Raw genomic sequence first — 23442 nt, 5'->3', positions numbered from 1 at the left:
TGCACAAGTCCCGTCACCACTCAGTGCCTCTGTCTACAAAACATAGAGAGCACATGTATGCATGCCTGCCTTGCCTGGCACAGTATCTATGGGGATCTGATGAAAGGATGCTCATGCACCTGCTGAGTAAACAACTGCAAACCTCTTTATACATATCAGGTGGCTGTAATTTATCTGGAGACTGGCAAGGAGCAGTGGGCCCCTCTGAAGCACAGAGAGTGGGGCATTCCATGATAGGCAGAGCTGGGAAGCTGGGCCTGCCAGCTCCCAACCATCGCTGCCTCCCGCACTTGTCACCACCTCAGGCAGTGCCTCCAGCAGGGCACCCTACTGCCACACTTGCCTCAGTTTGAGAATGTCGTTTACCTCTGTTTCTCCCATCAGCCTAGAACCTCATCCCCCATACAAGGTCCTGGCTTCTTAAGACGCCTCTGCCTCAATGGCCCTGGCTCTCCAGATCTCAGTCTTGAGGAGTGTCAGCATCAGGCAGCGCTGAGAGCCGTTCCAGAGTTGGGACCTCAGTGGTGGTCCACATGGCCATCTGCCTCCATGAGGGGTGCCTCTGGGTAACTTCTGCCCTTCTTTCTTGTCCTCCCCACCCCAGCCTCCATCCTCCACCTCTAGTATTTCTAAATCTGTCCCTTTCTTCAGAACTGAACAACTAGTGATATTATTTTCTTGTTTGGCCAGTCAGGCTGCTTCTGGGGATGGGGTGGGAAGGGCATCCCCAATTGTTTCTGAGCCATGGCTAGTGATTTTTACTGGGCTAGAGGAGAAACCATGGTGGCCTGATCATGCTGCTGGGACTGCTGAGGTTGCAAGCTTCCCATGTCTATGTTTGGGGGTTTCTCCTTTCATGTTACCCAGCACATTGTCTAAGGAAGGAAGCGGGTGGGGACTGGTCTCTGCAATGCCTGGTCCACATGACTGACCACTCTCCCCAGGCTGACCCAGCTAATGTTCACACCAGCCATTTTTTTTTCATACATTTTATTTTGAAGTTAGACTTACAGAGAAGTTTTAGAAATAATACAAAGAATTATTTTATACCCTTTACTCATATTCCCCAAGTGTTAACATTTAATTTGTTTGCTTTATCATACACTCTCTCACACACATATACATACTGTATTATTACTTTTTTCTGGAAACATTTGAGAGTAAATTGCTGACCTAACACCCTTATTTCCCCAAAAAGTTCAGCATATATTTCCTAAACAGGGACAGCCTCTTTTATACCACAGTACAGGTATCAAAATTAAGAAATTAATGCCGACACAGTACCTGATCTTATTTAAATATTGCCAGTTGTTGAACTAATATCCTTTGTAACCAAAAACAAACAAACAACAAAAACAAAAAAAAAGAAATTCTGGCCCAGGATCACAGGTTGCATTTGGTTGTCTTATCTCTTTAAATGAGCACAAGCCATTTACATCATAGAACATTTTGGGTTTGTCGTGTTTCCTTATGATTAGATTCCGGTTATGCATTCTCAGCAAGAATAAGTGATAGTCTCCTTTTGAGCACATCTGACCAGGAGGCCCATGCTAGCATTTGTTACATGTTACATTCCAGATGACACTAGCTTTGATCACCTGGTTAAGGTGGTATCTGCCAGGTTTCTCCTTATATAATAAAAGTACTAACTTTCCCTTTGTAATGTATAAGTATCTTGTGGGGGTATACTTTGAGGCTATGTAAATATTGTTTCTGATACCTTTTTTTACCCACTTGTTTTTATCACCCACTGATGTTTCAGCACATTGCATTTAAATCCTTAGTCTTCTACTTTGCCCCTGCCTACTCTCTTTGACCAGTCCACTGCTAGGAGAGAGACTGGAAACAGACCATTTACTTCTGATCCTCGGGGCCATTAGCTAGGGCAATAACTACATACAGAACAACACACAACAGCATGGGAACAAGAGCCCAGTGAAGTGGTTCCCACTCAGGGCACTAGAAAGTCAGAAAACAGGTGCTCAGTTTCCAATAGACCCCCTGGAGCAGGTGGACCCCGGGCTAGGACTTAAGGACAGGAAGAATTTGGATGACCAGAAATCTGGAATGGCATGAGAATCTGTGTCCATATGCCATATTTGAGGGCCCCAGTGAGACTCTGCCCTGAATGCCTGTCATCCCAGGAGCTCCCAGAGTACTGGGAAGACCTGAACCACCAGGCTTTCTTTTGATCCCTGTTCAGAGTTGGGGCAACATGGGGCAGAGAGTCCCTGCAAAGAGTGGGCTAGGCCTAGGGTGCTTCAGAAGAGGCCTGTAGAAGGCATCCCTGCTTCCACTCCCCACCTCTTCTTGTTCATTCAGCAAACACTGGCGCATACCCCATGCCAGATATCGAAGTCAATGCTGAAGACACACAATACTCTCAAAGGGGATGCTTTAAGGTCACTCAGCACTGAGGGCAAGGCAGGAGCTATCTTCTGCCCAGAATCAAGAGCAGAATACAGTGGAGGATAAAACCCTGTGCCAAACTCCCTCATTCTAGGCTGACTCTCATGCCCAGAGCAAGGATGAGGGCACTCACGGTCACACATCTCCTCTGACCTCTCTTCACCAGTGCCCTTTCTCAGCACTTGGCAGAGAGCTTCAGGCACTTGGCAGAGAGCTTCAGGTGCACTGAAGTGGGGCCAAATCCCTGAGACCCAGGCTGCCTGCTCACTTTGCAGAGGAGGGATCTGAGGCCAGAGAGGTCTGAGCCTTTCCAGGACAGGCCTGACGCCACTTTTCTGCCCTGTGGATAGGCTGTGTGTCTCTGTTTGAGGCTTGGAAACACAATCAGCAAAGAGGCTTTTGAGGCAAGAGCCATTATGCATGTGCCTTGAATAGGTAGCTTCTTCCAACGTAACATGAAGATTACGTACACAGCGTCTGCCATAAGGGAGACCTGGGTTCAAATCCCAGTTCTGGGGTTCATGTGACTTTCATACAGCATATAAGCTCGTCTGTAAAATAGGGCCCAGTATTGCTGGGAAGATTAACTGGGATGGTGTCCCTGAAGTAACCAGGACAGTGTCTAGATGATAAGTAGATTGTTTTGAAGCAAGGCCTTGTGTCTTCCCCCAGCATATTCCCAGCCTACCTAAGACATCTTGCAGTTCTTCAGAAGGTCTGGGGTCCTTTGTTCCTCCATGACCCCTCCCATGGAGTCCATGTAACACCCACGCACCCTACAAAACCTGACCCAGGTGTCTCCACTCTCCCAGACAGGGCCACTTGCCTTCCCTCCTCCGGGCTGTCCTGGGCCCCAACACAGTTCCCACACGCTAGTGTGCAGTTGTCTTTTGCTTGTCAGGGAACCTCATGGGGAAATTAGTGCAGCTGATTTTGAATCCTGGCTCCATGACTTTCTTACAGTGTGGTTTGGGGCAAGTTACCTACCTTATCCAAGCCTGTTTGTTCATCTGTAAGGTAGGGTGATAGCACCTTGCAGAATTACAGGATTAGAGATAATACCCACAACATACCTCACGCTGGGCCTGGAAGGTGCCCAGTGTGTGCTGTCTCCATCTCTTCACCTCTAATCCTTAGTGCAGTGCTGTGCTCAGTAGGTACACTATAAATATTGGTTCAGCAGGTTAGGGAAAAAATTACTCCCCATGCCAAAGTAGTTTTCATTTTAAAAGCAGAACTAATGAAGCCTAGGTCTAACCCAAAGAAAAAGACGTAACAGTGGGATCTGAGACCCTGTGTAGGACTGGAGTGCAGTGAGAAGCCTAGGCATGTGTGTTGGATCTCCTTAGCAGAAGCCCACATCCTGCCCATGCAGGCCAGAAATGACCCACAGTTGTCCTGCTCGTGAAGCCCCTCCTTGGTTTCCATGAGGAAAGCAGAAAATGGAAGGGAAACAAGGTTGACAGCCCCTGGGTCCACTGGATTTCCTGCCATCCCAATGCCCATGGCTCCCTGAGCTGGGCCCCAGGAATAGGTAAGGACAGAGTGGCAAGAGCAACAATGAATCATGTTGGAGACCCTGAAGACAAGAGGCATCTTTGTGCCTCAATTAGTGAAGTATGGGGCCTTCACAAATGGCTGAATTTTCCCCTTTATTTTAAAAAGCCTAATTTTTAAACATTTTTTATTTATTTATTTATTTTATTATTTATTTATTTATTTATTTATTTGAGATGGAGTCTCACTCTGTCTCCAGGCTGGAGTGCAGTGGCACAATCTCGGCTCACTGCAACCTCTGTCTCCCAGGTTCAAGCGATTCTCCTGCCTGTCTCTCAAGTAGCTGGGATGGGAGGCTGGCATTTTTCTGGCATGTGCCACCACGCCCGGCTAATTTTTTTGTATTTTAGTAGAGATGGATTTCACCGTGTTAGTCAGGACGGTCTCGATCTCCTGACCTTGTGATCCTCCCACCTTGGCCTCCCAAAGTGCTGTGATTACAGGCATGAGCCAACACGCCCTGCCAATAAGCTTAATTTTTTTATAAGCAAATTCTTAAGATTAGTGCAAACCCAGTTGAGCACCCCCAAGCAAGTTCTTAAGATCAGTGCAAACCCAGTTGAGCACCCCCAGTTTGCACTGATCTTAAGAATTTGCTTATCATTTTCTCCGGAGTTAAGTGTACTGGGGGAAATGACTGACGCAGCTCAAAAGGCTTTTGAACTTCAGGTAGCTCCATAAAATGTTAATAAATATTATATTTATTTCAATTTAATTTTCTCTCCTTGTTAATAATAAAAGCTCCCGTCTGTCCCTATAACCAGCAAGTGCTACCAGGGAGGGGGACTTATGCACCCATTAGCAACATGTTTACTAACTTGTTACTCACCTTTAAGACCTCCAGCTCTATCAAGGAGAGAAGGGAAGAAAAGGATTGGTACCTAGATCAATATAGATGCTGCCATTTCTTAAAGGTGAAATTGGGGTTGTTGAGAAAAAAAGTCAGAATAAAGAAGGTAGTAGGAGACATGAGAGAAGGGCTGGAGGGGAGTGACTGTGCAGAGTTTACAACTGAGGGAGATGTGATGTAGAGATCAACGGCACAGCCATGCAGATAGACCTGGACTTGAGTGCTGATTCTAGGTAATTTAGGTGAGGGACTTAACCTCTCTGAGCCTCAGTTTTTGCATCTGTAAATTAGGGTAATAACATCTGCATCACAGAATTATTGTGAGAATTCGATGAGATTATAACTAAGCAGTTCTTAATGCAGCGGCTAGTACAGAGCAGCACCCCATAAAAGACAGCTACACCCGTGCCTCAATGAATGATGCCCAAATGGTAAGAGGTGACTGGACGGCCCTGATGTCTCTGTTCAGCCAGTGGGTCCCAAGCATCCCAAGGCCTGGGCTTACCTCTTGGGAGTCACATGGGGCAGCTACAGGAGCCTGGGCACATCACTGCCTGGCTCTGGGTCTCCTCAGTGAAAATGAGGATGACAGCTGAGTTCCTTCCACCTATACACTCCATGCCCACACTTAAAGAGCAGGATAAACAAGAACTGGCAACACTGGCTGCTGCTAGGGAAAGAAATGGATGACTGGATTCAGGGGTGGGAAGAACTTCATTGTTTCCTTTTTCTGTGTTTTGAATTTTGAAATATATGAATATATTTTTCAAAAAAATAGATAAAAATTTTTAAAATGCAAAGACCAAATTAGTATGCAGCCTGAGGCCATGTGAGCCCAGAGGAGGAAGGCTGCAGACATCAGCAGCCACAGTTGCCCTGGGAATGCTCTTGGGAAAGGAAAGGGCAAAGAGAGCAGCAGGGGCGCAGGAATGTCAGCTAATTGGGGTCCCCGGAAAAGAGCAGTGAGAGGCAGAGGTGTGTGCACCTCAGCATGACAGGAATTCTCTGGGAGTGGCATAGACTGACTGGACTTCACAAAAAAATGACCTAAAGTGGTCTTGTGTCAAGTTCAAGTTTGCTTTTGTTGGGAGGTGGGTTGTCAATAGGATGGAATTAAGAAAAGGGAAGGAGGATGGGATCGCAGCCTGAGCCATTCGTTCTTAGTATCTGTGCTGTAAGAAATTTGCCTCTCTGATAATCCTTGGGGTGGAATGTAGCTGAGTGTGGCTGTCCCTTGTTCACTCCTCAACACTCTTGGGGGTGGTATTATCCCCATTTTAGAGATAAGGAAATTGAGGCTCAGAGAGGTTAAGCAATGTTTCCAAAGTGACACAGAAGGTATTAGAGAGAACTGTGATTTGAATCCTGGCCTGAAGTCAAAGTCCATGCCTTTTTCACTCTGATACCCTAATCTTTCCATCCCCCTCCTAGTCTGGGAAAAGTCTTGATTAGAGCTCCACAAAGGGCAGAAGCAGAGATGGAGACGCTCAGAGTTTCCTGAAGAGGCAAACAGGCTGGCAGGAGGAGGGAGACAGGGTGATATAGAGGGCCCTGGGGAGCTGGTGCTGGCTCTCCAGGCTTTCACTCTGTCACTAGCAAGTCCCAGGACACCTGGGAATGTTGGAGACCAGAGACTGGCGGTAACCAAGGGGAGGACTTGAGGAGAGAAGGGAGGGCAGCTTAGAGAAATGGAGGGTCAGTAGGGGGAGGAAACTAGAAAGTTAAAATAAAAATCTTATACTTGCAAGCATTTATCTAGGGATGGGAGGGTGTGTTGACTATACACTTATTCCACATGCTATCACTACTTAAAGAGCATTTCCAGAATGCCTGCCTTTTTGGGACATGCCTTCAGCCGTCAGTAATTTGTCCATTCCTTCCTTCCTTATTCACTCATTAATGCAGGAATGAATCAATATTGACTGAATATCCAACTGCCAGAACTCACTAGTCTGTTGAAGGTAGTACGTCAACAGTAGCTAATAATTTTGATCTGGGGGTGGGTTCCATTTCGGTAAATAGTCAAATGGCATTCACAGCCAAGTCTGATGCTGTCACTTTGCGCTGGGCCCCTTAAGCTCACTGCCATATTGTCCCTTATCCACTTTACCAAGTGGGCAAGCAAGGTGGGGAATGTTCATCTGTGTTTTACCCACTGTAATTCAAACACTAGCCCGGCAGACCCTGTGCTATGGGGATCTGCAGCTTTGCCCAGAAGAGCAGCAGCAGTCCTGGAGGATGGAGGCCCTGGCAGTGCTTGCATGAGTGGGGAAGCTCTAGTATGTCTTCTGTTTCTCTCCTTAGAACAGGAAAAAGGTCAGATCTTTAGGAAAACACCAAGGGAGATGGGAACGTTAAATGAAAGGTCTCAATAAACATAACTTTTTCATACTAGCATCACAGAGATAGGAAGATAGAAGGAGGAGAAGAAAGAGAAAAGAGAGAGAAGCTGTGACTACAAAGGTGTGGAGAAAGAGCTGGAAGGGCTTTGAAAGTGCTGCTGGGAACAGGTGCAGTTGCCCTGGGGAGGTCCTGAAGAGGGGGCTGGGGCTCCCACCAGGAGCCAGTTCCACCCCAGGATAAGGCTGTGGTGAGGCTATGAAGGCCAAGTGCCCCAGGGGCTGCCACAGCAAGGTTACAGCTGCCCAACAGGCCAGAGCCAGCTGGCAGACATCAGTGCAGCATGGAAAACATTAAGGGGAAATGGAAGCATTTAGCAATGAAATGACTTGATACCTGGGATTTTTGTCAAAGTAATTGTGAGTTGAGGTATGCTGAAGCTAGGTAGTGAGTACATGGGGATTTTTTTTTTTTTTTTTTTTTGAGACAGAGTCTCACTCTGTCTCCCAGGCTGGAGTGCAGTGGCGCGATCTCAGCTCACTGCAAGCTCCGCCTCCCAGGTTCATGCCATTCTGCTGCCTCAGCCTCCCGATTAGCTGGGACTACAGGCACCCACCACCGCGCCCGGCTAATTTTTTTAAGTTTTTAGTAGAGACAGGCCAGGATGATCTCGATCTCCTGACCTCGTGATCCGCCCGCCTCGGCCTCCCAAAGTGCTGGGATTACAAGCATGAGCCACTGCGCCCGGCCCTACATGGGGATCTTTATGCAAGTGTCTCTACTCTTGATTATTATGCTTGAAATAAAAAGTTTCTAATAATAAGCAAAAGGTCTTTTACAAATAGGGGTGCTATGAAGGAACCACACACTGCAGATAGGATAACAGCAAAGGAATATAAGCCATAGAATAGAAGCAGAAATGAACAAGAATTTTGTCTTGGGTTCTCTTAACTAACACTGCAAATCAGGAGTTCTTAACCAGAGCTCTGCTCTCCATACTCTCCTTCAGGGATCCCTGAGCTCTCCATAATCATGTGCAAAGTTTTCAGCAAGTTTTCAAGGATCTCTTTCCCCCAGAGGTTAATAAATTGTATTCTCTCTTAAGTGTGCTATGCATGTATCAGAAACCTGGTGCACGGTTTTTACATTGAAGGTTTCTTTTATATAACTGGAATGTTCATGTCTGGTTCCAGTGTTTTCAGCCCCCCTCTCAGTCAGCCATACCCGGAAGAGGGCAAAATTGCCTGGCTGGTTTCACAGCCCATCTCTGGTGGCAGCTCCCAGGGTGCCTACAGTCTTTAGCCACAACACCTTCAGTGGAGGTAGGGGAGGACTATGTCCCAGAGACAATGGTATGCAGTGGGGCGGTGGACACAAACAGGAGAGGTCTAGGAAGATCACTTGGGGATCTCCGGGAGGCTTCATGGGGTCTGAAAGAGTAAGAGGTTGGGGGTTGCGGCTGTCCTCTTTCAGCTGCAGGTATGCAACAGAAATCACCATGTTGACTAGTCTGAGGCTCAAAACCTAAAGACACCTCCCCACTCCCCAGAGAATTTCTTAGAAAACACCTTCCATTCTTCTCAGGGCAGAATAATACCCAGTCTGACATCCAGCCCCTTTAGGCTAATTCTTCCAAGAAGTGCAGCTCTCTAGAATGGACAGAGCAGGCTGTCACTTGGACTTGCAGCCCTGTTGAGCAGCAAAGGGGGGTTAGTTTAGGGGACATTCGGGGTCTCCTCAGTCCTTCTCTCTTGGAACCATGTCCACATTTAGGTCAAGACTTGAAGGCCTTCCCTTATTTGCTGATACATGAAGATCTTTCTCCCCAGCCTAATGCATCACAGGCCAGCATCAGAAGCAAAGACTTGGCCCCTGGCCCTGAGAAGAGAGATAGGAGGAGAGGATGGAGCATGGGGTCCAGGCACTGCTCTGTAGCTAGGGCTCTGAGCTCTGCTCTCCATACCCTCCTTCAGAGGAGACAGGTGGGGACCGAAGCGACTTCCCCATCTCCCACAGGGGGGCGCAGACTGATAGGCAGTCAACGACCCTTGTTTCCGGGGGCTTGTCTTCTCTCCTCCAGGCATCTGAAGCCTTGAGCTTCCTTGCCCCTCATTTGGCAGCCCTCCTGTCTCAGCAGTGGGGAGAGGTGGAGGCCCTGGGAAGGAGTCTGCCCATTCCTAGACCAGACTGCAGGGCTGAGGGCAGGAGAAGGGAAGGAGGTGGGAGAACGAAGATTGAGAAGAAGGTCTGTCCCAGGCCAGGAGTGGGTAAAGGCATGCAGCTGGTGTGCAGCTGTCTGGGCTCTCCTCTCCAGATGCCTGCCACCCCTCTCCAAGTCCTGCATGGTGTCCTTCCTCCTTTGGAATGCTCTAATGCTCTTCCTTCCCACCCTGGCATTCTGGGTCTGGAAACCTCTCTGCAGCTCATATCTAAGTGTAGGACAGGCAGCATGCCAGGAAACACCCCAGTGGAGGGCCCCTACTCTTCTTTCTATACCCCTGCCCCCACCAGGACCCTGACCGAGGGCCCAGAATCCTGTTTCCTCCATCCCTGCAAACTGCCAAAGCAGCGGGAAGTGTGAGGCCAAGAGCAAGATGCTTGCTGGTAAATTTGGAGTTGCATCCTCATCCTTCTTCCTTTATTGTGGCCTCTTTCTCCACTGCCTCCTTCCCTAAGGTGTCACATAACTTCCCCCCAACCCAACACTTGCTCGGCCTTCAGGTCCGGTGGCCTGCTTGGACACTGTGGCCACCTCTTCCAGGAACCCAGAAGAATGAATTTGCAATGGGGACTTTCAGAGACACACACCAGTCCAGAGAGATTCTTCCTAGACTGGAACAGGACCTCCTTTTATTGTTCCCATCACCTCCCAGAAAGAGCTTCACATGCTGAAACTCAGAATGAGGGCCTGTGTTGCAGATTCCATAAAGAAAACCAAAGGTACTTCCAGCGGGCAAGCCTTGGGGCTGTGAGGCACAGCTGGCCAGCGTCCGAGAGGCACAGACCAATGAAGAAATCTTTTTTTTAAACTGTGCTTTATTTAGGGCTAAGCTGGAGAAAGCGTCATCCAATAGTTACAGAAGGTTACAAGGAGTTTTAGGGAGTTGAGTGTGAAAAGAGCAGTTGTACTGAACTGCAGCTGTTTTCTTTTTTTTTCTTTTTTTTTTTTGTTTTTTGTTTTTTGTTTTTTTTTACATCTGGACATCCTAAAAGGAGGAGTCAAGAGAAAAAAAGAAAATGAAAAACAACAACAACAACAAAATTGACAGAAAGAAAGGAAAGGCAGGAGGCCCTAGAGGAACTGGAAATTTGTTCTTCTGAAGGGAAACAATGGTAGGTCTGAGAACCCCCGGCCTCCAGATGACCTGGACATCAATGAGAAGGAATCGAGGCAGAATGCCACAGCAATCCTCCCAAGGGTGCAAATAAATTATAATAAATATGTTATACTTTAAAATATATGTGTTCTTAAATAATTCAGTGTTTTTTCTGATTCTGAGTTTTTTAAGCAATGTCTTTAACTGCTCTAAAGTCATTTACCAAAGATAAATATCGTGCTTTCATTAAATAGTTTTCCTTGTTTTTTTCTCTATCATTACAATTAAAAGTCCTACAAAATATGCAAATTTATTTACAGAAAAACAGAGCCGGCATCATTTAAACATCCCTGTTTTTCAAAATTCCTTGTAAACAGTTTCAGAAATTCTTCAAAGATTGTTTATTTTTCTCTCTCTTTTTTAAGGTTTTTTGTGTGTGTGTTGTCTAGTCGTTTTAAGATGAAAGTTCCCAGTTCTCCCTTGCCCGGAAAGTCTCTGGAGCAAGCGTGGAAGGCGAGTGAAGCGGAAGGTGAGTGAAGCGCGCGCAGCTCCCGGAGGGAAGCAAGAGGCGAGGACGGCGGCGGCAGCGACGACCGGGCGACGCGACCGTTCCCGGCCGATGGCGTGGCCTCCACCGGCGACAGGCAGCCAGGCGCCCACAGGTGTGGGGCGAGTTCGGCCTGGCCCTTGGGGACAACGGCGTCCGACAGCACTCGCGGGGAGAAGGGGTTGATGCTCTGTCTAAACTCTACAAAAGTACAGTCCTACAACATCTGGGATTTTAGCAGTAATGCTAACTTCTATAGGTTTTTTTTTTTCTTTTTCTTTTTTTTTTTTTTATTTTTTGCTTTCCTCTAATTTTTCTTCTATTATATAGGTATTTTAAACTTTTCCTTTTTAAAATTCTGTACAACTATTAGGATTTTAAGAGGGGGAAGAGTTAGAAGCATTTACAGACTTTTCACAACAATGACCTTGCTTGGTAAGTCCCGTTTGTCCCCTCCTTGTTTTCTCACACTCCACGGTTAATGAGTTTTAAGATTTGTGTTACTTTCCCCAAATATCCACCAATTTGTTCATCTTAACAGCTCCATCCAGACATAGAATACAGAAAACCATAGGAAAGTGTCATAGACTTGGATGAGGGTCATCAAAGCGCCTCTCAAAGTATCAAAGAACTATTATCTTGCTGTTTTAAAAGCACTGAAGCGTTATATTTCCTTTTTTTGTTGTTTTTTTGTTGCTTTTTGTTTTTTTTTTAATTTTTTATTACATTTTTTTCATAGAATCGCTCTAAGCTGTTTCAAGAACAGCCATGAGGCAGGAAGGAGGGAGTCCTCCATTCCCCCTCTATTTGACATAGAGCTACACATCTGCAATAAAAAGTTTGGTCCTTTGGTCCCTAAATAGCTAAAGGAATGACAGATAGAGATGCTCAGTGGCGGCCTCCCAGCCGCCCCCTGGGGACCAGGCCCCACACACCACTTGCCCCAGCCTGCCTCAGGCGCCCATGGGCTGGAAAAGCCCCGGGATCGGTAAGCAGCGTCTCCTCCCAGTTCCCAGCCCTTCAGCCTCCCCGTCTGGTCTCGTGATATTTTGTTTTAAAGTTGCCTTTTGTGTGTGTTTTTTTTTTCTCATTTTTCTTCATCTTCTTCTTATGTCATATATATATTTTTCCCCAAACACGTGCCCTCTGAACTCCACAGACGCTATACTTTCCTTGAAGAAATGTTACAGTCACACAGACAGTGTCTGGAGTCTTCAGCTTGATTGATATTGGCTGATATGTCAAAGGTGTCATCCAACAGTTCTCATTTATAAATATATATAGAGAGAGGTTTGTTTTTTAATGTAGCCCGTTCAGCATCCTGCCCTAAAATGAAGAAAATCAGGGCTGATTAAGCCAAGAGGGAAAACACAAACAGCATCCAAACACCAATAGGAACCTGCCTCAGGGGTTAGGGTGGGAGCTCTAGGGGATGGTGGGAGGGAAGGAAGAGAGACCAGTATGAGAATTAGTCATGATCATGATACATTAAAAAGAAATATACTCTTCTATTCAGAGTAGAAACCACTGGGAAGTCTAGTGGTGATGGTTGTAGCTGAGGTTTCGTTGTTGGGAGAAAGTTCTTGATTTGGGTTACTTTAGCATTCTGGATTGGGGGTAGCTACATCTAAGGGGAGAATTTGGGACTGTGGGATATTAATTCATAATTGAACTTGTCTCTGAGAGATCTAGCCCAGATACAATATGTATACAGAAGCCTAGCAAACAAGATAGGAAAAATCTAGCAGCCCAGCCCCCTCCTCCCAGCTCAAGGGAAAGAAGGAAGACACATCCGTGACTCAAATTTTATAGAATCCTTGCCCAGCTTCCAGCCAACCACTTCTTTCCCGGGGTCAGTAACTATTTGCGAGGCTGTGTATATATATGTATATCTGGATATATGTGTAGAATATATTCACCTGCACATATGTGGATATACATGGATATGTGTGTATGTATATGCATATATACACACATACACACACATAATACTTTTCTCATACATGCCAGGGAATTTAGAGGAAATTCAGAACTTCAAGGGAGTGGATGGGAAAACCTAAAAAAAGGTCAGAAGAGATTTAATTATCAAACTTAAATAAATTAACTCAGACAGTGTTTGATTTTGTTTTGAATGGTGGCTTTTTGGTGTTTTGTTTTGCTTTAAAAAAAATCATGATCTGACTAGAATCAAAAGGCGAATGCTTAATCATTGTGAATTAACAAATGAGACTCATCTCCATTCTAGCAAGCAGCTTCCACTTATACATGGGGGTGACTGGTTACATCAAGAAAGTTAGAACTGCAAAGCCCCCACTTGAGGGGACAACGTCATGCGTATATCAATCCATGCTGGCAGGTTTTTCACACTGTTGATTCAACAAACAGCAAACCGTACACAGCAGTCTAAACAATTACAACACCAAATAAAATAATAATAAAATTAAAAAACACTTGTCAAGGACCCTTTTTCAGTTGTAAACAAAAAGGTGCATTTTGCTTTTGTTAGTACTGTTTCTTCCAAACCAACCAAAAAAAACCCTCCCGAGTCCCCAGTCCCCAGCCTCCCCTCCCCACATTTAATTTAGCAGAAGTGGTTACAATACAAACCTTACAATTGTTACCGGGCTCTCTTGCAGAGGCCTCTGGCTTTGTACTCTAGTTTTTTGGTTTAGAATTTTGTTTTTATCATTCTGTTACTGTAGATATTTTGTTTTTGTTTTTTGTTTTTGTTTTTGTTTTTTTTTTTTCCCTTTGAAGTGAGATTGAAAATAACCTAACTGGAAAGACCAGACCTAGGATAGTGTCAATTGAAAAAGGCCCCCAAATTTCTAGAAAAAAATAAAATCACAATATTTTCAAGTGCAAGTAAATCAACCACGCATAGATATTTTTAAGATGTTTTCCTTATTTTTAAGAAAAAAATAATGGTTTGCACAGGTAAATGATCCCATGTTTGATAATTCAGGAATTCATCTTTATTTTGACTATTTTTTGTTCTTTTGTTTTGTTTTTTTCTCTATGTGACATCTAGAGAAGCATAAAAAAACGCTGAACAAGAAAAACCAAACAACAGAAAGTAAAACCACTGCAAGCACCAAGAACGAAACAAAAATGAGCACAGCAAAAAAGATTGTGGCAGCACAAAAGTCAAGAAAATGCACGTGTGATCATGACTGGCCAATCATCAACTGATACAACATCCAAGAAAAACGCTCCAATCACAGCACCTCCACGAAACTTGACGGCAATTGTCATGCAACCGATTCTTAGCCTTGTTACATGACGCCATCATGTCACACTGTGAACTTTGAGTTGATTTGAACTTACGGATGGGGGACTTTTCTCCACTCTCATGTGATTACGTGAACTTTATTCCTAGCTCAGCGCGAGACTGTGGTGGATTTGACTGGCCCTGGTTGGGTTGTTGGAATTTGATTGAATGACAAAAGAAGAAAAGATTTATATATATATTTATATATGTAGAGAGAGAGAGAGAGGACAAGAGAGTGTGGGTGGGGGAAGGAAGAGGTGGGGCAGGGCAGGTGGGGTTGGGGAGTGTGGGAGGGCAGGGAGGGCTGGGAGTCAGGTGAAGGAGGGCAAGGAAGAAGTTAAAACAAAATTAAAAAGAAAATATATTTATACAGCACCAGACCACAGCATCAATCTAGAAGCTCTGATGAGAGAACAGCAGTCAAATCATAAGAGAACTGAAAAGAACTCAAAGGATGGAGTAAGCCAGCAGACAAACATGGGCACATCAACACACACACGCACACACACACACGCACACACATACACACATACACACACACGGTTGTTTATGCAGACACATGATACACTGTGAACAGAAGCAGAACCTCACACAGGGCCACTAAGGGCATCCATCATGCGTTGGGGAGGGGGGCATGGGCGGTTTGGCAAGGGGGCCAGAAAAAAATAAAACAGCCCCTCAAACCACCTTGGCCGGCAAGCAATCTCAGGGAGCAGGTGCTCTGGTTTTCATCACCCTTGATTCTTTCTCTCCCCTAGGGGTGGCGCTCCCCCCCTCCTCAGCTTTCTGTGACTGCAGCCTGTGGGCCAGCAGGGGATGTCTGTCAGGGTGGCCCTGGTCAGCTGGGTAGGTCAGAGGCTTGCTACAGTAACTGCTGTGTCCACGGGGTCCATCTACAAAATGCTTTGGTGCCGTAGTACCACCCAGGCTGGCAGCAGCTCGGCCTTCCCACCCTGTGGACCCACCCTGGCCACCATCCTAGAGAAGGCTACAAGGGCGCCCACTGTGGAGGTTATGGCCCTCCCCCGCTTCAGCTCCACCTCAAACTACTTTCCTCAGAACCTGAGCAGGGTTCATTTTGAGATTTGGGGTAAAATTCATCGGTGTTCTTGGAATTCTAGAAACATGCCTTGGCACTACTAAGTTCATCTTGCAATTGCCTTCCCCTCTTTCTTTGCTCACATTCTTTGCCTTGCTCCCAAGTGGCCTGTGTAGACAAACTGAGGCTGCATCTAGGCACATGAAGCCCTTCAAAGGTTCTGTAGCCCTGACCCGTAAAAGGGCCACATGGGGGGCTGGAGATGCCCTGCAGGGGGCCACGTGCAAGGCTGGAGGGTCCCCTGCAGGGGGCATAGAGGTGAGCGCCTCCAGCCTCTGCTGCTCCCACTCTTGCTCTGCTGACTTCCCCTGCTCCCCACACCGTCCTCTTTTCCCACCCCCTCACCCCACACCCCTCCATGAACAGCTTTCCAGCCTGGCCCACTGCAAGGCCCCAACCTTCTGCTTTCTTTCCTGGTGGAGTCCTAAGTGGTTGAGAATGAGTTCTCTTCCCTATCAGGAATCATCAGATGATTCAACTTTCAGTTGACCTCTCCACCCCTCACCACTTCATAGTCCTCTGCCACACCTGGGATTTGGGGTCCCTAGCTCCACGCCTCCCCATAGTTATCTTGAGCTTGCACTGGATGCCCTGCTCCCCTGTGGCACTCAGGCCTGGGCCAAGGCCTGTGCGCCAGGTTGATCTGCAGGCTTTCGAGGCCACAGGCTTCTACATACAGCGGACTGAATTGCTCTCACCTTTATGATTTCCTTCAGGGAGGGAGGAAGGGAGGCCTGGGATCTAAAAATGTCACTGTGGATGCGGGGCAAAGTAGCTAAGCCCAAGCCTGGCCTCCAGCTCAACCTTCACAGACGCACCCCAGACTCCTCCTCTGCAGACCCAAGCCTGCCTGCCCACGAGGGCTGGCTTCTTTGTTCTTCCAACATTGGATCTCCTTCCCCCAGATCAGGGACCGTTTCATGCCCCCCAAGTCCTGAAATGCCACTTCCAACTCCTCCCAAAAGACCTTAGACCCACCCAGGATGGCCAATGGGCAGCTCCCATTGGCATGGGAGAAGAGGCCTAAGGAACTAAGGAGGGTATTGCCAGCAGATGGGAGCTGTGGCAACTGCAACTCAAGGACTCCCTGGGACTCTCCTCTTTCCCCCTCCGTTCCAGCCCTGAGCCCCTCACGGGCATTCATTCACTCCTTCCCACTCTGCCTGCTCTTCTCCCAGTTTTAGAGTACAGCTGCCTGTCAGGGCCAAGCACTGTCCTGTGTACTGCAACACAAACCTGAATAGCACACAGCCCCTGTCCCTAAAGCTCAATCTAGGAAACTTCCTCATACACACCCTCATCTCTCACACATGCATGGCCCTAGACACATAATACACCCTCACACTCAGTCCTTGAGGAGCCCCCAAGACTCCACAGGCTCAGGCTCAGCTGGCTACTCTCTTCATTAGGATGCATCTCCTCTTCTGCCTGTAGGGTGACCCCTTCCTGGCCACTCTCGGGGTGGAGGCTCACAGAGCACAGCCCTAGGTGTGGCAATGGGATCACTGACCAGCATGGAGAAGCCCAACTCACCAAGCTGGGTGAGGAAATTATGGGGAGGCTGAACCAATTCAGGTCTCAGGTCCTAAAATCAGCTGGACTCAAGCAAAGGAGGGCCAGGCCCAAAGCCACAGCCCGGCCCTGTATAGGTCAGACTCAAAGAAGCCTGGACCTGACCCTTCCCAAAAGCATACTCAAAGCCAGAGTCACAGGACTCACTGGGGTCAGGATAAGATGCTTGGTGCACTCTCCAGCCATAGAACTGGAGTGCTAGGAGTCTGAGAATCTGGCCTGCTGCTGGGGCCCAGTGTGTCTGGTAAGCGGTGGCAGAACAAGGGGCTCAGAGGCCAGTCTCTGAGCTGGGCGGGGCCAGGCTGGGTGTGTTCTGCCCGCTGGCTGTGGACCTGGCTACATGCATGTTTTTGCCTACTCTTCCTGCCTTTGCTTCCTTCCTTATTTAGTTTCCTGGCAAAGATTGCTTAGAGAAACTCCCCTCTTAGCACAAGACAACAAACCCAAGCCGTCAGACGGGTAGGGCAGTGGGGAAGCAGAAAACCAGCCAGGAATGAGAGTCACTGACTCCAACCCTGATCCCACCCCACCCAGGACCTTGCTTCATGGAACCAAAGCCCAACTGTACTCCCCACAGCTGCCCTGCCTGGGCCCCGCTCCCTCCCCCAGGTCTGCTCCACTCCCTTCTGACTTGGCCTTAGAAAACCTGCACCACCATGGGGCAGCTGCCCTAGCCCTGAGGTCCCCCTTCCACTTCCCACTTTGCTCCCAGCTATGGCTGGTCCCTCAGCTCCTGCTCAGGCTTCCTGCCCTTCTGAGCACCTGGGGCTGCAGCTCAGGCCTCAGCACGAATGAATACCCTTTACTGGCCTGTGATAAGCAGGCACTATTTTAGCTGCTTTTTTGTGCCTTTTCCTCCCTCGCTGGCAGTCCAAGGGCAGCTACTTCTCACTGCAGTCCCCAAGGCTGCCTTTAGAAGCTCCCTATCTCTTCTTAGCACCCTCCTTCTATTAGAACTTCCAACAGTCTTGGGCTGGGAAGCCTGACAGCACCATTTGTTAAAATGCTGTCTAAATGAAAATTAAATGTCAACTTTACTGTAGGAGTTATGTCACATTGTAGTTTTTTTACAGGACTGCTTAGTAGAAAGGAGGTGATTAGATGGCTGACCCCAGAAAAGTGAGGTGTCATACATGCTCCCTCAGGACATTCAGGATACTCTGGGGTGATGGGTTGGGGTGGGGGTAGGGTGGGGCTTCTCATCCTCACTCGAAGGCAAGTAGGCTCCCTGGCTTCAAAGCTTGGCTCTGCGATTCACTAGCTGATGAGCAAGCTACTTAATCTCTCTGTGCCCCATATGTGAAATGGAAATACTAACACTACCTACCTTATAGGTAGTTGTAGCTATGTAGTTACACCTCCTAGTTGTTACCTCTCAGCAGTGCCTGGTGCCTGGTAAGCACTGTGTGAAGGTCTAGGGTTCTAATCTTTCTGCCCTTTATATGCCCTGGTGGAAGAACCCACTCTGTATTTTAAACCACCCCTCCCAAGCCCCATCCCCAACTCTGAATGCCAGCTGGTTCAACCCTGTGGGCACTTCTGACTTTATATCCCAAACAATAAACCTGCCTTCTCCCTCCTTCATCTGGGAATTCCTCTAACCTGGAGGTTTTACCCTGGCTTGAGCCAAGGAACCTAAGGCAAGCTACTTTCAGGGGTGCCCCTTGGAATCTCAGGGCATGACCCGGCCTGATTCATATCCCCCTACCCCCAAATCCTCTAGTTGACTCTAACACTTAGTTTCATTAATGAGAAAAAAGAGGCCCAAAGAGGACAAGCACCCTAACCCAGGTCACACCTTAATGGCAGAGCTATGCTGATTTAAGAAAAAGTGTTCTACATACAGAAAAAGCAGCTTTCATGAAACCGTCCCTCCATTTTTATGGAAATGCCCCCATCTGCAGGCTGCCTCCTGGTGTCCGTGTGTGCACAGAGCCAGAAGCTCCTTGAGGGCATGGATGGTGACTCATTCATCCTTGCATCCCCAGCACTGAGCCCAGTGCCTGGCACAAGAAGGTGCCTCAACTCTGAATAACATGTGTCTTTGCATCTGGACACAAGCCAGAATTGGGCAAGGACGGGAAACCAGGAGGCAGGAAAGACTAGTTTGGCTTTTCCAGGATTGCAGAGAGTGGTGGCACAAGCACTCCCCCGGAGAGAAGGCCCCTGCTCTCAGAGGGTGAAAGTTGCTACTTCTGGGTGGAGGAAGGGTGTTCTGCTGGTGTCTGTACCCCAGCACTGGGTGGAAGATTTGAGGGGAGACTGAGAAGCTGGAGACCTCCCTCCCAAACTCTGGACTCTGAAACTCAGCTTAAATGTGTAATTCTCACATGCCTGATCTTTCTCCCAATCTCTCTGTTCTTCCAGTGACTTGGGCCAAAAGCCTGGGACTCATCCTTGGCTCCTCTTTCAAAATACATCTAGAAATCAATTCCTTCACATCTCATCAACTGCTGTGATGCTGGACTGAGTGGTCAGTGCAGTAGATCTATGCTTTGGCCCCCTACAAGCTATTATCAACATAACAGCCAGGGTGACCCCACTGAAATTCAAGTTACCCATCACTCTTCTGTTCAGAACTCTCCAGTGCTCTCTCCATCTCCCATTTCAGAGAAGAGACCAAAGTCCACATAGTGGCCTTCAAGGCCCCACACCAGGTGGCCCTCCTCACTCTCTCAGCAACCCAGTCTCCTGCTGTTCCTACCCCACTTTGCAGCCCCACCTTGCAGCCTCTATGCTGACTGTTCCCTCAGAGGCAGGGGCATGGCTGCTCCCCTCACCTTCTATGCTCCAATTCACTTCCTCAATGAGGTCTACACTGTCCATGTGGTTTAATTGTAGCCAACAATCTTGACATACTATATCATATTATTTGCTCACATGTCATTGTTTATTGTCTGTCTCCACCTTCTCAGTCTTGCTCATTGCTGAACCCCAAGTACCTAACACAATAGCTGGCACACAATAATGCTGAATAAATGGAGGAACATGGGCGGGGAGGGGCGGTCAGAGGGCAGCAGGGTGCTGAGCTGGAAAGGCCCAAAGGGAGCCTTCACCTCTGCTCTGTGAAGAAGCCGAGGCTGCAAGAGCCACAGCATTGGGGGAAACCAGACTGAAGGTTGACTTTTGATGTCCTGGGGTGTCTCCCCCCATTCTTTCTACCTGGGGTATCTCCCCCCATTCTTTCTGCAGGAAGCACTTTGCTCAGGGGAACACTTGGGCTGGAAGAGGCGTGGCTGACTGCGTCTTCAGCTCCTAGGCAGGACCCAGCCCAGCAGAAAAGGTAACAACTACCCCTCATCAAGACCCATGTTGGGCAGGCAGGGCCCGGGATCTCAGTGCTGTACCATCACCTTCCTCAGCTTTCGTCCCATCCTGCTTTGTTTCTCAGTCAAGTTCCCTTTGAAAGATCCTGTCCTTCCTCTCTTCACTGAGCTATGGGGAAAGAGAGGGGTGCAGGGGTCAAGTGTCTAAAGACTATCAGCCCTCCTGGAAGAACTGGGGAGAGAGTTGGGGGTCAGGGAGCAGGCCCCGCGGGCGGCTGCAGCTCTCCTGGGTAGAGCCTGTTCTGCCCCCAACCTCTCTCAGCCTGAGCTTGCCACCTGTTCACCCCAGGGTTCTCTGGCCAACAGGACTGCCAATGTAGACCCGGAGGCGAGGCCTAGGCCTCGCCTCACCCGCCCGGAGTGGCTCCCTCACTCCTGCCCCTGGTGGCCCTGCCACAGGGAGATGGCCAGGCCCATTTCTGCCTTTCTGCCGGGGTGACGGCAGCTCTGCGCCTGGCCAGAGGCGCAGGGCGAGGAGCAGGTTGAGCCGGGCGCAGCGGGTCCAAGGCACCAGTGAGGGTCCGGCCCACGGAGGCCGGAGAAGGCGGCGGGTCCGTCTGGTTCCCTCCCAACCCCCGTCCCCGCGCCCCGGCCGCCCCCGGTTACCTGTGCGAGTCCTGGTCTCCCCCGGGGGACGCTCCCGCCGGCGCTCAGTACGGGCGATTGGCGTCTTTGGGCCGCTTCAGCTGCACCTTGAGCCTCTTCATGCCTATCTGGAAGCCGTTCATGGCCTGGATGGCAGTCTGCGCGCTGGCCGGGTTGTCGAAGCTCACGAAGCCTGGCGAGACACGAGGGACGAGGGCCTGGGTTTCCACGGGGCCGCCCGGGGCGCTGCCGGCGGGGAGGGGTGGGGGTGGGGGGACAGGGGGGCGGGGCGGGGCGGCCTGAGGCTCCTCCCCTAGGTCCCCGCCCCAGGCCCCGCCCCGGTGCCGGCCCCCCTCCAGCCCGCGCACGCGTGCGAGGCTCCTCCCCGGGCAGGCGCTGGCGGGGTCCCGGCTCGCTGACCTGCGCCTCGTCTCTGGCCGCGCCGCTCGCCCGGCGCCCGCTCCCCAGGTTGGGCCCGCGGCCGGGCGGCGCTCGAAGAGGCGCCCGCCCCCCACCCCCGCCGGCCCCGGCACCTCAGCCCTCGCCTTGGCGGGAGAGGGCGGACACACCTGCGGGTGGAGGAGTTTATTGGACACTGTCCTCCCTGACAGGAGGGGGCCTGGCAGCGCGCGGGCACAGGGTGCCGGCCTGGGGAGAGAGACGAGTGCGAGGGGCCGGGAGGGAGGCGCCGCCGAGAAACTTCACCGCCGGCCCGGCCGCCCCCCTCGCCAGCGCAGGTGCCCGGCCGTCGGGGGAGGCCCTGAGGCTGAGCTCTCGCAGCTCCTCCGCCCCCACTCCCGGCTCTGCCCGCCCCTCCAGGCTCCGGGTGGGCCCTGGGCGTCACCTCGCCCCGGGCGCCGTCGGCACCTCTCTTCTCCACGCCCTGTGCTGTGGACTAAGCATGCACCAGCTGATATGTCCGCAACAAGTAACAAGACCATCAGTGCAAATCAGGCCACAGGCCTCCGTGCAGAAGCGCTTCCCACAGGTTCACTCCTGTGCCCACATGGGATGCAGAATCTTGCGGCTCCCAGGCCCACCCACGCAGGTCCCAGATGGGCACGGGCCATGTTCCCAAAAGGTCAGAAGTCACCTTTGGGGAACTCGGAATGCATCTCCTTATAGAGACAACATTTTACATCAGCATTTCCCAAACTGACCCTAACAGGTGCTCCTCGAGAAAGGTCTTGTGTGGTCAGGAGATTTATAGCCAGGCCCACTGGGCCAGTCCAGCATATCAACAAATAACGTCCCCTCCCTCACCGAGATGTAGTAAATTAACTTTTATAGTTTTGTTTAATCTAGTATTTCCTTGAACTTATTCGACTTTAGAGGCCTTTTCTCCTGTAAAAAGGACTTAGATCCTGCAAAATATATGAAAGCTTGGCGAGATACCGAGGCCTTCCCCTGAACGTGCCCATTGTGTACTGGTCCCCAAATGGCCATTAGGTGTAAGACAGAGATGCACAGCCACCCCCGAGTGAGGTAGAAGCCGTCTTCTCAGTTAACTGTTCGTGGTACCTCGGACCTGCCTTGGGACTTCTCTCCAAGAAAGAGAGCCCTTCCTCACTTTCCCTACCTAGTGGCTCTTTTTCCCTCTTTCCCTCTGCCCCAGATGCTGCCTCCGTCGTCTCTTACTTTCTCTCCTCTCCTTCCTGTCTTGCTCAAGTTTGCTCTGCAGCCGAACAAGCACAACAATTGGTCAGCTGGGCCCAGAGCAACAAAACCAACCTCTGTATAAATATAGATACCAGAATAAATAGGGAGAATTTCAGCTGATCCATAGTCGGAGATTTGCCTCCAGCCATGTTTCTACCAGCTCCTCCTCAGCCCCTCCTGGCCTGTCCCCACCTCCACTGACCTGTATGTCTAATCACTAAAGTCAAGTCCTTAGTAAACCGGAGCAGTTTTCAAATATGTGAATTGTGTGTTGATACTGCTTTCCCCAGAATAAGGAAGGTGGCTGGACAAAAGCTGTCCCTGCCAGGACAAGGTAGCCTGACTATGGGGGACATGCTGCCCCTCATTCCTCTTATCATCCACCTCAGCTCAAAGAAGGGAGGGGAAAGAAGATAAAAAGGGCTGGAGGAGCTGTCTAGGGCACAGGTGTAGAGGCAGGCAGAACCACTGTGTGCGGGGAGCAGAGAGAAAGTTCTGGAGGAGGGCAGAAGCCCAGCCTTCCGGGAAGAGTGTAGCGCTCCCCGGAAGCCCAAGAGTTGAGGAGGAGTCCAGGGTCCAGGAAACTTTTCTTCCTTTGAACTGTTATTAACTGGCTAGCAGTCAGAGCAGGGTCTCTCCCCTGCAGACTGGAGGCCCCTGTGGCAGGGCTCTGGGCACTGTCACCCAAGTTCATGCTTCTAGGACCATCTTCCTTCTTCCAGAGCTACCTCTCCTGCCGTCTTCCTACCCTCAGAAGGTTTCTTCTCCCAGGCCCTGTGGGAAGGCCCGCAGGTAGAATCCCCCCATGGTATCCCCCCAGCCCTCCTTCCGACATAGGAACTTTTCTGCTTGACATGCCCTCATGAAGGTCTCTGGAAGATTCTGCTCATAAATTTACATGTATGCTTAT

The 23442-nt window shown here is 49.4% G+C and overlaps 1 protein-coding gene and 1 long non-coding RNA gene across 38 annotated transcripts in view; one reads left to right on the top strand and one right to left on the bottom strand.

Moving 5' to 3' along the window:
- Positions 1–7850: 7850 nt before the first annotated feature.
- Positions 7851–14478, top strand: LOC117063969. Its single transcript, XR_004429196.1, has 2 exons — positions 7851–11135; positions 14052–14478. It is a non-coding gene; the product is annotated as an uncharacterized LOC117063969 (long non-coding RNA).
- CELF4 (CUGBP Elav-like family member 4) overlaps positions 11323–23442 on the bottom strand; it is a 320371-nt gene continuing 308251 nt past the window's right edge. For 23 of the 37 annotated variants that reach the window (XM_033177907.1, XM_033177915.1, XM_033177924.1 and 20 more), the window contains 2 exons: positions 20895–21066; positions 11323–12346 (listed from right to left, as the gene is read on the bottom strand). In XM_033177907.1, the coding sequence (XP_033033798.1) occupies positions 20939–21066 (128 nt within the window). In that variant the 3' untranslated portion in view covers positions 11323–12346; positions 20895–20938. Of the gene's footprint in view, positions 12347–14124; positions 14433–20894; positions 21067–21442; positions 21522–23442 lie in introns of those variants that run through there. The other 14 variants (XR_004429192.1, XR_004429188.1, XR_004429189.1 and 11 more) reach the window with 3 other exon arrangements.

The sequence above is a fragment of the Trachypithecus francoisi genome, unplaced genomic scaffold (assembly GCF_009764315.1).
Source record: "Trachypithecus francoisi isolate TF-2019V2 unplaced genomic scaffold, Tfra_2.0 Lachesis_group19, whole genome shotgun sequence".
Classification (NCBI taxonomy): Eukaryota; Metazoa; Chordata; class Mammalia; order Primates; family Cercopithecidae; genus Trachypithecus; species Trachypithecus francoisi.
The sequence above is the reverse complement of the archived record's forward strand: the minus strand, read 5'-3'. Positions and strand labels throughout refer to the sequence as shown.